The sequence below is a fragment of the Larus michahellis genome, chromosome 8, assembly GCF_964199755.1.
Source record: "Larus michahellis chromosome 8, bLarMic1.1, whole genome shotgun sequence".
Classification (NCBI taxonomy): domain Eukaryota; kingdom Metazoa; phylum Chordata; class Aves; order Charadriiformes; family Laridae; genus Larus; species Larus michahellis.
Window position 1 is genome coordinate 8,774,794 of NC_133903.1, and position 13,278 is coordinate 8,788,071.

At 42.2% G+C, this 13,278-nt stretch overlaps 2 protein-coding genes across 6 annotated transcripts in view; one reads left to right on the forward strand and one right to left on the reverse strand.

The window, feature by feature from the left end:
- Positions 1-7,719, forward strand: KDM8 (lysine demethylase 8). Its single transcript, XM_074597137.1, has 7 exons — positions 1-565; positions 774-940; positions 2,216-2,348; positions 3,247-3,288; positions 4,049-4,198; positions 6,092-6,184; positions 6,283-7,719. Exons 1-7 carry the CDS (start codon positions 86-88, stop codon positions 6,445-6,447), a joined length of 1,230 nt encoding a protein of 409 aa, XP_074453238.1. The 5' UTR covers positions 1-85; the 3' UTR covers positions 6,448-7,719.
- Positions 7,565-13,278, reverse strand: part of NSMCE1 (NSE1 component of SMC5/6 complex) — a 16,558-nt gene continuing 10,844 nt past the window's right edge. For 3 of the 5 annotated variants that reach the window (XM_074597141.1, XM_074597138.1, XM_074597140.1), the window contains exons 4-8: positions 12,139-12,216; positions 10,661-10,807; positions 9,579-9,695; positions 8,516-8,636; positions 7,809-8,052 (exon numbers count right to left, since the gene is read on the reverse strand). In XM_074597141.1, coding sequence (XP_074453242.1) covers positions 7,970-8,052; positions 8,516-8,636; positions 9,579-9,695; positions 10,661-10,807; positions 12,139-12,216 — 546 coding nt within the window. In that variant the 3' untranslated portion in view covers positions 7,809-7,969. The other 2 variants (XM_074597139.1, XM_074597142.1) reach the window with 1 other exon arrangement.

Sequence of the window (13,278 nt, forward strand, 5' to 3'; positions counted from 1 at the left end):
CCCGCACCGGGGGAGGGAGCACCGGCCCGCCGGGGCCCGCCCCCCGGCCCGCCCAGGCCCGGCGGCGGGCGGCGGCGCTGCCGTCATGGCGGAGGGCCCGGCGGCGGGTGACGAGCTGTGGGCCGCGGTGTGGGCGCTGCTGCCGGGCTCCGAGGAAGGGCTGAGCTTGTCGCTGAGCGGCGAGGTGGAGGACTGCGTCCTGCCGCTGCTGAGGCGGGCCCGCCGGCTGCTCTACGGCGCGGCGGGCCGGCCCGGCGAGGCGGCGGCGGCGGCGCTGGGGCGGCTGGGCGACATCCTGCGTGACTACTCCTGGGAGAGGCTGAACGCGGGGCCCTGGCGGGAGGTCAGCAAGGCCTGGCGGCAGGTCTACGCCTACGGCTGCCTGTTCGGGGCGCTGGCCGAGGTTGCCGCCGGCCGCCCGCTGGTCCCCGCCGTCCACCTCTGCGACATGGGGCTGCTGATGGGCGCCTCCGTCCTGGACAACGTCCTCGCCCGCCTCGTCCGCGTCCTGCAGGCCCGCCTGCCCCGCGGGGAGCGGCGCGACGCCGCCCCGGGCAGCGCCAAGGTACGGCCCGGCCCCGGCCCCGGGGCGAGCTTGTCCTCCCGCGCCCCTCGCCCGGCTCCCCGTCGCCTTCCCCCCCCTCGGGCTTCCCCCGCCGTCCGTTCCCCCTCTGCCCCGGGGCCGGCGTTCCCCGGCGTCCCTCCCTTCCCCTCCGGGAGCGGTGGGGCCTTCGCTGGCGGCTGTTGAAGGAGAACGTCTCTGTGTGTTGCAGAGGGCCCGGATTGAGCCCCTTCCCGTCCCCATTGTGCAGCCAGAAGATGCGCTTCCGCACGTTCGCTGCCCTTCACTGGAGCATTTCAGAGAGAACTATCTAATTCCACAGAAGCCTGTGGTCTTAGAGGGGATTATTGACCACTGGCCGTGTATGAAGAAGTGGAGGTGAGAAATAAGAGTTTCTTCCCTGTCCTAGTAACAGCAAGGATCATCTTCTGTGCCTGGTATCTTGATGCTCGGTAGAGCAGTAGAGACCTCCACAGAAGACAGGTGCCATTGGGAGTGACTTGTTGGCAGCACCTTCCTGCTGCAATGCTGTCTTTGCTCTGTAGAAGTTGCTCCATAGATGAGGGAAGAGCATCAAACCATCCACAGCATTGCACGGTAAGTGCCCCCGTGTGCCAGGGAGGGATGGTGCTGGCCCTCGTCCCAGCCTTCCGGGGCTGTGCCGGGAGTGCTCTGGCGAGTTGCTGACATCTCAAGTGTGTCTGTGTCAGACACAGATCAGTGATTTTTACCTCTTGGAACTCACTGATAATTAGTGCAATGGAAAGTGAATTTCAGAGATGCGTGAATAAGCACGATTGGCTTTTTCATTCACAAGTACAGGCATCGATGTTTATTCAGCATCGTGTTTGAGTGTTGAGTTTCAGACACTGCCATTCAGGAGTAATAACATCATGCTGCATGTGTAACGCACAATGGAGCCAACACTTCCAATATTGAGAATCGCATATTTGTGAGATAAAGCTCATGATTCCTTAGAAAAGGGGGGAAAAACACTTATGCTTAGTTTGAGCAATTGCTTTTGTTCCACAGCCAAGGGTAAAATTGACATTAACTGAACACACTTGTTTCATAGTGGTTTTATTCTTTTTTGAGGGAAGGTACTCCACTGCTTAACTTCAGATACTTAAAAAAATTAACTAACTTCTTCATTTAGTTAATATAATTGTCAATGGAGAGATGTATACCACCCATCAAAGTAATTCCTCTTATTTTAGCCAGGATGGATATTATTGGCACCTGTATAGAGACTTTGGTACTGACAGAGAGTTGATCTAGAATTCATGACAAAAAGATACAAGACTTTATTTAGCAAATGTGTCAGCAGGCAGCAAAAAGATAGATATCCCTAGTCAACAGAGACCAACAGCTTAAATCTCCTTAGCTCATAAGGAAACAATAGTTTACTGAGGTAAACAAGGTTTTAAACCAGAACAGACAAGTGGGCCATAATGTACACACAAACTTGACTGCTTGTTTCCTTGCCGCTTGCATCCTTTTCTGCTGCCTTTTGTCGCTGCTTGGTTGGAGAGAGAAGAAACTAATGGTAATAGAGTTTTATTTCTTTAAAAGATTGATTTTGATCGATTGTCTTGCATTTAACACTAGTACGAAGAGCAGTATAAAAGGGTAATGGAACTTCCTTTATTCCAGTGTGGACTATTTTTGTCAAGTCGCAGGGTGCCGCACAGTCCCCGTGGAATTGGGTACCCGATACACAGATGAGGAATGGTCTCAGAAGCTTATGACCGTCAGCGACTTCATCAACCAGTATATTGTGAATGCGGTCTGTTTCTCTCGTTCTGTTTCATCTCCAAATACAGCAGTGTGTTGCTGGTACAGAATTTCTGCTCAGAACACACACGTTTAGAGGTGATGTCAAGGGAGGGGGTATGCTGTAAGCACAACTCTGAATTAAAAGGTTTGACATTTTCAAGATCTGAAGCTACAAATTAGTTATTGCAACAATACCTATGTTTGATTCTTTTTTATATAATCAAATGTGTGGCAGCTGTTAATTTGATGAATAGATAGATACCTTTTGCAGCAAAAACCTGAATAGTGGAGCCTAAGGATAAGGGATCCTCAGCCAGCAGTTTTATTCCTCTTGGCAATTAAACTGCTTACTGAGATCTAGGATCAAGATCCAAATTCACATGCCACTAGGTAAAAAAAAAAAGCTGATTAGCAGTTGAATGTCCTTTTACTTTCACAGCTGAGGATCTGAAGCCCTCACTTCTGTTTCCTAGTATTCTGGCAGGAAGGACGGTGTGCCATTGCAAATTGATCTGTGGCGCAGCCTGGAATAGAATATCGGGATACCTAGAGGGAGTGAAGGTGAACTAGTCTGTACCATCAGGGTCTAGCTATAAAGATTCAGAGCGTTGTCACAGGATTGACAACAGAACTGTTGAGAAGCCATAGGATTATAGCTAGGCTTTTTCCAGTAACTTGAGCTAGGTAATTTGTTGATTTTGGGGATATATCTACACTCTTACAATTTCAGTGTAGGTGTAAGTTACTATTTCATAAGACACTTCATACTAGTCAACTGTTGAAACAGTTACAGTACTCTGAAATGGGACATTGGAAATAGATGTTACCTATAAGTAAATTAACTGACTGACAAGTCTTACTATATATGTCACTATGTGGTTTTTTTTCTTTCTCTGCTGTAATTTCAGAACAGCATAGGATACCTTGCCCAGCACCAGCTTTTTGATCAGGTAAAACTGAGTGAATGTTTTTATCTTTCTGCAGTCAAGTGTTCCTCATCTCTGAGGATGTCAACTCTACTACATGGAAGGGTGTAGAGAGAATTCAGAGTATTTATTAAGTTTCTATTCCCACAATTTGAAGGAACAGAGGGAGGAGTCTGTTCCATTTGGCTGAAAGGCACGGAAACAAAACCCATTCAGGGGTGAAGACATTCAGTCTTAGTGCTGTTTTGGCACAATGTAGCATATACTTAGCAAGGATATCACCTGGAAAGCAGCATTTCCCCAAAGAATATTTAAGTCAGGGAAGACATTTGGACAGAAAAGAGTCTTCAGCAGTGATATGTTCACCATATTCTGAAATGTCATTCCAGTTTACCCAAGAACAGGTTGGTGGGAGACGTAAAAAGGAGCCTCACAGAGAAGCAAGCTTAGTATATAAAAGAGCAACAGCTCCTTTTCCATGACTGCAAACCTACTTATTCTTGTGGGTTTCTCTGGTTTCTGCTACAGCAAAGAGTCTCTGAAGAATGAGAAACGCCCTTCTTTCTCCCACCTGCCCTTCCAACAGAATCTGCTTGCTAGCACACAAAGTGTGAGGATGTTTCCTGCAGATTCCAATCAGTTCAGCTACTTCTCTCCTACCTTTGCTGGACAAGCACATCATTTGTTTTCTTTGTGTCAAGCCTCGTTCCTCTTTTCTATGAATTGCATACTTTTGGCAAGTCAGCACATACCCTTTTTAATGTTTATTTCTTTATGGGAGTAGATTCCAGAATTGAAAGAGGATATCAGTATCCCTGACTACTGCTGCCTGGGGGAAGGAGAAGAAGATGACATCACCATTAACGCTTGGTTTGGTCCAGAAGGCACTATCTCACCTCTTCACCAGGATCCCCAGCAAAATTTTTTAGCTCAGGTCTGTACTCTACTTACTCTACACATGCCATTAGCGCTAATGGCTAGAAAAAATGGTTATGGTATGTAGCTGTTAAAGACAAGGGTAGCAGACAACGTGATGACCAATTGAACGATAGGGAATACATGGGTAGTGTTTTGCTATTCTGTTGCATTTGTCAATACTGCAATTTAATAATGTAATCTTGCAGGCCACTTGAGATAGACCATTACTTACCCTCATTTTAGAGATGATACATGGAAATCACAAGCAGCAGCTTTTCCAGGGCCACACAAGGAATTTGTAACAGAGTTGAGAAGAATGTGGATCCTGTCATAGCGTACCAAAGAACTTCCTTTTCTGGAACAGCAAGATTTTTGGGTGGACTTGGGTGCATACTTTAATCCACTTCAGGTTACCCAGTAAAATATCTACTCGCGCGTGCATCGAGAGTCAGATGCAGTAATAGTTGCACTGCAACCTCATTGCTGTTAAGTGAGTCACTGTTGGTAGGCTTCTCGATGATGACTTTTAGTGCAGGGTAACATGGGAAAATACTGGGGCCCTTTGTGGTGAGCAAGTCCAAAGATGTATTCCTTGTCCAAGCAGTTCACAACTGTACCTCTTCAAATGCTAAGGGGTTTTTTGCTTACTGGAAGATAGCCATTTTTTCTCGCAATATACAAGGTCTTAACCCAGCGAGGCAAGTGAAGGAAGGAGACATTAATAGCTCACAGCAGTCCAGGTAATACCCACCCTGCAAAAAAACTTCAAGGATTCAGGAAATGTGCTTTTTGATGAATAACCAACATTCTCTTTACTTTCATGCATCACCAAAAATATCATTTAACACTTGGTTCTTTAGAGAGATAATTAATATCCATAATCCCTTTGGGGTATGGAAGGCATCCTAAAAACACGTGGACAGCTATAGTTATTTGGATCAATGCTCTACTGCTTTAACCATTGATAGTCAAGAGTAGGACAGGGCAGGAATACATTGATACTTGTGTGCACTTTAGAATACATTTATGTGCTGTCCATGAACAACAAACTCTAAACGTCTAGCATAACAACTTGGGTGTTGGTAAGGTATCAGGAAATCCTGTTCTATTATATGGGAAGGGATGTTAAGATAGAGGAAAAGCAGCTTGGTTAGGAATCGTTTGGTAGCATAATGCCAGCCCAGTGTACTGTGGTTAGCCAGAGTACTGACTTACCGTTTAATGTGATAGTTCCAAACAAATGTGATCATGCCTGGCCCTTGAAGAAATCTTGAATGCTGGAAGAAGCAGCATGAATATTCATCCTATGCCTTCTGCGGGTATCAGCGCAGGAATCAGCTTTAACTTTTTTATTCTGCCATTTCATTCCAGGCACCTATGACTTGCAATTCAGTGTAGCATTCAGGTCAGTCAGTCCACTTGCCTTATGAATTCTAGTCTTTCAGTTAAGCACTCCAATGAAATAATTGATTTAATGACACAGAAATAAGCTGAAGGAGTATATGGAAGCTTAGGAGTTGCTCTGGGCAGGTACCTCTGCAGGCTGACGTGAACTGCACTGAAGACTCAACCTCCTCATTCTCAGTTCTTCTAATAGCTTTCTAGCTACGTAGAGACCAAATAGCATTGTATAAATTGGGTTCCTTAACTTTAAATTTAAAGTAATTTGGTTAAAAGCACTTCCTGGTATTTCAAATTCTTTTCTGCTTCAAGGAAACATGTACTTGAATTCCAACAGTCTGATTTGTTTTAACTTTTTATTATAGCAGTGTCTGTTTATTACTAACAAAGCTAATGATGCTTCTTGTAATCCAGTATATTTTACTGTTAAATTGCCAGCTATGGCCCACAGTTTCCAGTAATGCGCGGGTTAATGACAGATGGAAAACACTTATTGTAATACACACAGGTATTTGGAAGAAAGTATATCCGTCTATATTCGCCACAGGAGTCAGAAAACCTGTATCCCCATGAAAGCCATATTCTTCACAACACTAGTCAGGTAAATAGTTGCCTGAAATTTTAGTATCAATAATGTTACTTCATCAAATCGTATTTGAGTAAAGACATTCTACTGATGATTGTTTTGTTTTTTAATAGGTTGATGTGGAAGATCCTGACTTACTTAAGTTTCCCAATTTCAGAAAGGCTGCGTTTCAGTCCTGTATTCTGATGCCTGGACAGGTTCTGTTTATTCCAGTTAAATATTGGCACTATGTACGATCACTTGACATCAGCTTCTCTGTCAGTTTCTGGTGGTCATAGCTCTGAAGCATGCATAAAGTCTGTTAGCATTGGAATAGGAATTACAAATCAGAAAAAGTAGAATCTGGCATCTTCTCATAAGAGAATTCTTTTTAAGTGTGGAATGCTCTTCCCTATCTAAAGGTTAGAAGTGGATTAAAAAAATCTGAAAAAACAACAAACTCTTCCTTCAGCATGGTGAAAAAATCTGGATGGGTAAAGGGAAAGAAGATGCTACAGCCACTTTATTTTTGTGGATGATTCTAGTATGAATGCCTCTTAAAGACCATCTTAGGTCACCATCTTGTATGCATGTGTACATCTGAAACAGCTCTATATATGGGCACTGCCAGGACTCTGCTTCAAGCTATATTTGGAACATCAGGTTAGTGTTATCTTCTACTTGGATTTAATAACAGTAAAAACTGTAGTTACATAAACAATGAGGGAATCCAAAGGTTCAATATGTTAAAGGAAAAAAAAAAAGCTAACACGAAGCAAGATACCAATCTCCTATAAAGACAAAGTTACTAGTGTTAAAGCGTAGGAACATAATTAATTGTAGTTAATCTGTAGTTTAATTGCAGTTAAATGAACTGAAGCTTAATCATACTTTGATTAACCATCAGCTGAACTGTTGACACTCTGCCTTCTGCAGTGTCACACATTTCTACTAAGGAAAGATACGCTGCCATTCCATTCTGGTACCTGGCAATATCTAGTCCTCGTCTTCTCGTCTTAAAAGGATGAAAATCCTCAGCTCACTCACTCTTAAAGGAAAAAGCATCCTTACATAAAATTGGAGATTGAAGTGCTAATACCAAAACCTAAAAGAATCTTAAGATGCTTATTTTTTCAACGCTTTGCAGACTGGCAATTTGTCTAAGCTGGCATTGCCCCAAAAGTCTTATCCTACTTCTTCCCAATTGTTTTGACTGTGGGAATATTCCCTCTCTTATTGAGTGTAGCTGCTTGTGACCTGGCCTTATATCAGATGAACACTTCCATGCCCAAAGAAGGGACAAAACCCAAGCAACAATGCAACAAGTGTTCAAACTCTACCCCTAGATCAGATATTCAGCCAGCTGCCTTAGTGAGGAGACCATGAGTGCTACACTGATTTTTTTTTTTTTGACCCCCACCACCACCTACTTGAAGCCCTGTGGTGCTAGTAACAGGTTTCATTTTCGGTTGTGCAAGTGAAATTACAAATAGGGAATACTGTTGCTGATAAAGGATTCTTTCAATAGCTCACCTGCATAGATCAGCTTGCAGGATTGACTAAAAACACCTGCATCTTTCATTCCCAAACATACGCTGAGAGTCACAACCCAAGAATACACACACAAAACAGCCTCCAAGAAAGCATGCAGACACAACTGTGAAAAAGAACAGGAAGGTCAATGATAGTTTTATTGTAAGAGTCTTTAAACTTGCGGAAAAAATAAGTACACTGAAAGCACACTGTTACTAATGAATACAATACAGTCTGGCCACTCTGCAAGAGTGGGGAAAAAGATTTCACTGAAAGCAAGTCTTACAATTAGCATCGTCTAGTGCTGAGAACGAAGCTCTTCTCTGTTCTCCCTGTTTTTGATGGTGACTGGGAGTCTGTCCGACTCACACCTGTGAAGAAAACAAAAGGAAGGTTAATGAATGACACACAAAAAAGGATGATGTTGTATAACCTCCATATTTTTAAAATGCTTTACATGTTCCTGTTTGGAATGTCCAATTTCCCTGGCTAAATAAAGGAATCATGAAGAGATTGTGCTCTTCTTAGAAGCATAGTATTTCCAGAAGTTTTAGTGTCATGTCTTGTGTCTGTTCCCACCCGCCCCGGCTCCACACTTGAATGTTGTTAGAAACAATATGCACAGGATCTGCTCGTGACCATAAGGCATAATCCTTGCACTTTCAGGGCTCAGTGTTGCCCATGTATGGTTTACTGTCACAAATATACAACTGAAGTCAGAAATAACTGATGTTCAGCTACAGTTACAAATAATACAGGCAGTGCCACTGATTATCACAGTCCATTCTCAAGTATTATTACACTAATTTTTTTAAAAAATAGGGTGCTTAGTACCTGGAATGTCACAAGACCAGAAATCATTACATTGTGGACAGCGCGGTTCAGTCTGAGTTCTGAAGTATTTTCTGACACAAGGTAAATGCATTCCAATTCCACAGGATTCACATACTTGGCTCTGAAATCAGAAGTGTTGATTAAAAAAAAATTAAAAAAAAAAATCTTTCTAACCTTCCTTTGGTTTAAAATAAAGTTGTCACAAATGGTGGCAGATATGCAATGCTTTATTCCAAAGAATGGTTCACACAGTGCAGTTGGTGAATACTCAAAGCTAGTAAATGATAAAAGGAGGTATTTTCCTGGAAACTAGGAAGTAACTCTCTCTCTACATGGACAAAATTTAGCTTGAAAGACAAACAACACTGAGCTATTTGGGTGCAATAAAGGAGACCAACTGGGATGGAAAAAGTAACATAGAAGCACATTAGTTGGGAAGATGAGAAGATGCAGGGTTAAGGAGCAAGAGAGTGCAGTAGTTTTGAAATACGAGTTCAGGCTGTAACAACAGCTGTAGCAAGACTAAACTAGTAACTTGCCAGCTATCAAAAAACAGTGCTTTAGCATGCTATATATGAAGCATACATGTTCATTCTGAAGTCCAAGACACAAGGAATTTCTGAACCAAAGTCCCAGGACCAAAGATGAATGCATGTCCCATGAAGACTGCTTTTTGTAAGGTCCAAAGATAATACAGTTAACACTTCACTGTTACGCCTATTTAAGAATAAGGAGTTCATTTCTAGCCTGCTGGCTTTGGAAAGCAAGACAGCACAATAATGTTCCTTATTGGGCGAGTTTGCTTTCTCCAAGTTTATACTTGGAGATCCTGCTCCAAGCCAAGTTTTTGGGATTTCTTTCCAAAGACAGAAGATAAAATGCCTACACTAAAGAAAAAAAAAAGGGGGGGGGGAGGGTTCTTTATATATACATGGGCAGCATTACCAGATTACAAGACCAGAATTTATCATTGCCTGCCTAATACTCGAAGGAAAGTATCACAAACTTCATCTATAACCACGTAAGTACATCAGCAGATGCCTACTCGGGTAATAAATCTTACCTGGATGGCAAGGCTGTGACAGATGTTACACTTCCTTGCCACATCTTGGTAGTTGCTGAGAATGTATTGTTCCATCTCAATTATGCAGCGAGTATGCAGAGTATATTCTCCATTTCTCTAAGGAAATAAGTGGCAAGATGAGGAATTTCTTGTAATTCCTTTTACCTTTTTTTGACTTTTCTAACCAGCTGTTAGCAAGCATTTGACATGCACTTTTTTCTGCCATCATGAAACTAACATGCTGACACTGGTACAATGCAAAGCTGAAAATACCTTTGAAATACCAGAATTAATTTGTTTAGAGGATCAGAATAAAGATCTCACACCTTTAACAAAGATCTAGTCCTTGGAAGGTATAAATGAACAAGCATGCTCTTCTTAACAAAGACACGCAGTTTTGGGACCTTCCATTTGCACAGTAGTGTAAATTCTACTGGCTTTCAGCGAAATCTAGGCATTTATTGCTTGAGGTATCTTTGAATATCTCTGCTAAATCACTCTAACATAACAAAATGTGTGGCAGCAAGCTGGAGATCTATGATGCAATGAATCCAGCAGAAATGGGACTGAGGTCTCACTTGGGAAGCAACTGCAGTGTCCGCATGGTAAGCTCATCTCTATTTCTCCCTCAGAAAGTAAAAGGGAGTTAAAAACGTGCACAGTGGCCCCTGCACTTCTGGTACAGGAGGTTTCAACATGTTTGGCCTCGCTGCTTTTCAGGATATCCTACATGTAACTCGCAGCACTGATCACCCCGAACAGCTTTCCCCAGCTCTTGTTCTAAGCTTAAGTATGGCATGCTATTGGGTACAAAGGATGTCCGCATGTCACACATGCCCACCCAGCTCAGGTACAAGAAACTGAAACCACGTTGCCCTGTATAAACCTCCCTGAGAACTTTTTCCTTGTAAAAGTACTACCTTTTCTGCAAAAATCACTGCAGCAGCAATAAGCACGGGCTCCACAAAACCATTCTTCCCATCATTCATTAAAGAACAGCTTCGGTTTCAACCGTCACATCCGTAAGAAAATAATAGCTGGACCTATTAAAACATCAACACTTGAAAAGATACAGCAGTTACCTCAGAGAGCCACCTATCCTCCACAAAAACTTTCAGCACTTGTTCCGCTTCCTTTTTCTTCATTTTCTTTGTCTTAAGTTGGTCAGCCAAGTTTAAAATATCTGTAGAAGAGGCAAAGCCATTTTCTGATGAAATGATTAGGTCCATCTACAGAAAGAAACATTTTGAATGTTAAAAAAACCATGCAATTATACCGACACACCTTATAGCAACGTGCGGCTTTTTAGCATCCACATATGATACATACTACAGTATATGGCTTGAACCAGAACTGTACAACAAAGGCCAAAATCTGAAACTATTGTTACCTTGACAATTTTAATCTTTGCCAAGAAAACATTTCCACAAATAGAACTGTAGAATGCTGCCTAAATGAAGCTGCATTCACAGACCCTTGAGCCTACTCGGGGGTGACAGCTCTGTTTGTCAAGGTTCTTTTTGAGGAAAAATCTCTCACTACTGAAGTTTGTCCACTCTGGAGTCATTGGTGCTGCTGAACATACCTGGCACTTGAAGGTTGTAGCAGTACTACCAATCTTCAGAGAATCTCTCATTGGAAACGTTCCTGCTGCTCATCATCCCAGAGCAGCACGCAGCGTTTGTATGCCAGTAGTAATATGTACCACGACAATGCCACCTCTGCAGGGCTGACAGGGCTGTATAGGTGCTTCCACCAATAAGGGGGGAGGGCAGGGAAATCTCTGGGTACTTTCCATGTAGATTAGACTTTTGCAGGTGTCACAGAATAGTCAACACAACTCTCTTTCCAGTTTATACAGAAAATTTAATTTTAATGAGTGTGCAATAAAAAAAAAATATTTAAAAGTCTAGTGGCTGGAGAAATTAAGTCCTCAAAGTTCAAGACACTATGAGAACAACTCACTAAAACATGCAAGATAAATGGCTATGATCACAACTCACAGATAAGCTGTCGATAAGAAATTAGACGTCAAATGTTCTGGAATCTCACCCCAATACTTCTATTTGGAACTTTAAAAAATTCTAAAGTCTATGTTTTCTTTTTTAAAAAGCAGCATCATGACTAGTTTATTAAACACAGAAGTAATTGGCTAAGCAATAACAATAGACAAATGCTTCTATTCAGATTAGCAAATCCAACTTCTATGTTATTAGCACTAAAATCTACTGTATATTACTAGACCACTGAAGCCAATGAAAAATTCAGCAATCACAACAGCAAACGCTGAAGAAAGGTGTATGTTTAACTAAAAGCAGGTATGTCAAGCGGCTAACTCCAAGGAGCGCTCCCCTATTGCTGGTTTCAGTTTAATAACTGACTTTCAACAGAAAATCATTACTTGCCTATGTGCCCATCCCCGCCCCCCATTCGATTTGGGATAAACTTAGGTAAGATGGCAACTAGTTCCTGAACCGCATCTCCGTTCACTTCCATGGCCATTCATTTTCAGATGGTACTTTCACAAATAATGTGATTTACTAATAACTGACATACTTACTGTTTTTCTGAACAATTCTAATTCATTTTCTGTATAGTCAGATGCCATTTTAGTTACTTCAGTTTCTGCCAAATTCACCTATGAAAAAAACAATACTTAAACTGAAATCAAAGTGCCTTTGTATTTCTGCACCATAAAATGTAAAGGATCCTGTGGGTAAAGAATACATCATCTTACAATTAACAGAAATGTCATTTCTTCAAGTGGCATGAAAGAGGCTGTTCCTTAAAGTTGGCAACCGATGGTTCTCAAGTCCTTTCTTTACAACCCCTGATCGTCCAGCCCCTTATTCTCCACAGCTCCCCCTGCCCAGTCCAAGCTCTTAAGCAATCCCACCTCCCCCCTATAGAACTAATATAGACTATTAGTTCTATATAGTAGAACTAATATACTACACCAGGATACTGTGCTGGACAGTAGTGGTAACTATGTTATAATACACATTTCTGTTTCACTGTGAAAAAGAGTTACTGCTATTTCATATTCTTATTGCACATCCTACTGCTGTTTATTAATAGCTCAACTTAATTGGCAAAATGACCCAGAAAGGTTAAAAGCAGCAGCTAATGTTAGAATACCTCCTGTACAGTATTTTAAAATTACTATGTACCCTTCCTTCTCTGACATGTGCATTTCAGAGCATCTAGGGAAACTTTTAGTAGGCCATTCCTTAGGAACCCTTCTATGCTACGTGGATTTTTGAGTAAGAGAAAACTAAAGTTGGAGGGCTCTCTGTGCTTTCTAGCTTAAAAATTCCTCTTGAGAAAGAAAGTCTCCTGCGAAAAAGAAATTTCACTTCAGCACTTAAGCAATGTTTATTTTAAATAAATCAGAGGCTGCTGTATTCCTTGCTGCCATGTCCCATTTCCACACACCTCAGCTCCTGGTAGTTTATCCTCCTTTTTCCGTGTCCTAGAAGTAGCTTCTACAGCAGCTGCCAGCGGAACAGCGGAACAGCCCCACATAAACCACACAAGACACTGGTAAGAGTGAGAACCCTGCTGGCACATGCAGCCTGCAGTTCTAGATTCTCCGTTTTCCCTAAATAGCAGTTCTATTACAGATGTACTGTAGGAAAAGGACCCTAGGTAACTCAATCTTTCTAACATCCAACGATGACACTTAGGGCAGCCTTATGTT

Excerpts from the sequence above, each read along its gene's own strand:
- KDM8 (XM_074597137.1), top strand. The coding sequence starts at position 86 with ATGGCGGAGGGCCCGGCGGCGGGTGACGAGCTGTGGGCCGCGGTGTGG. Across the intron at positions 2,349-3,246 it reads ACCAGTATATTGTGAATGCG|AACAGCATAGGATACCTTGC; the intron begins GTCTGTTTCTCT and ends CTGTAATTTCAG. Across the intron at positions 3,289-4,048 it reads AGCACCAGCTTTTTGATCAG|ATTCCAGAATTGAAAGAGGA; the intron begins GTAAAACTGAGT and ends TTATGGGAGTAG.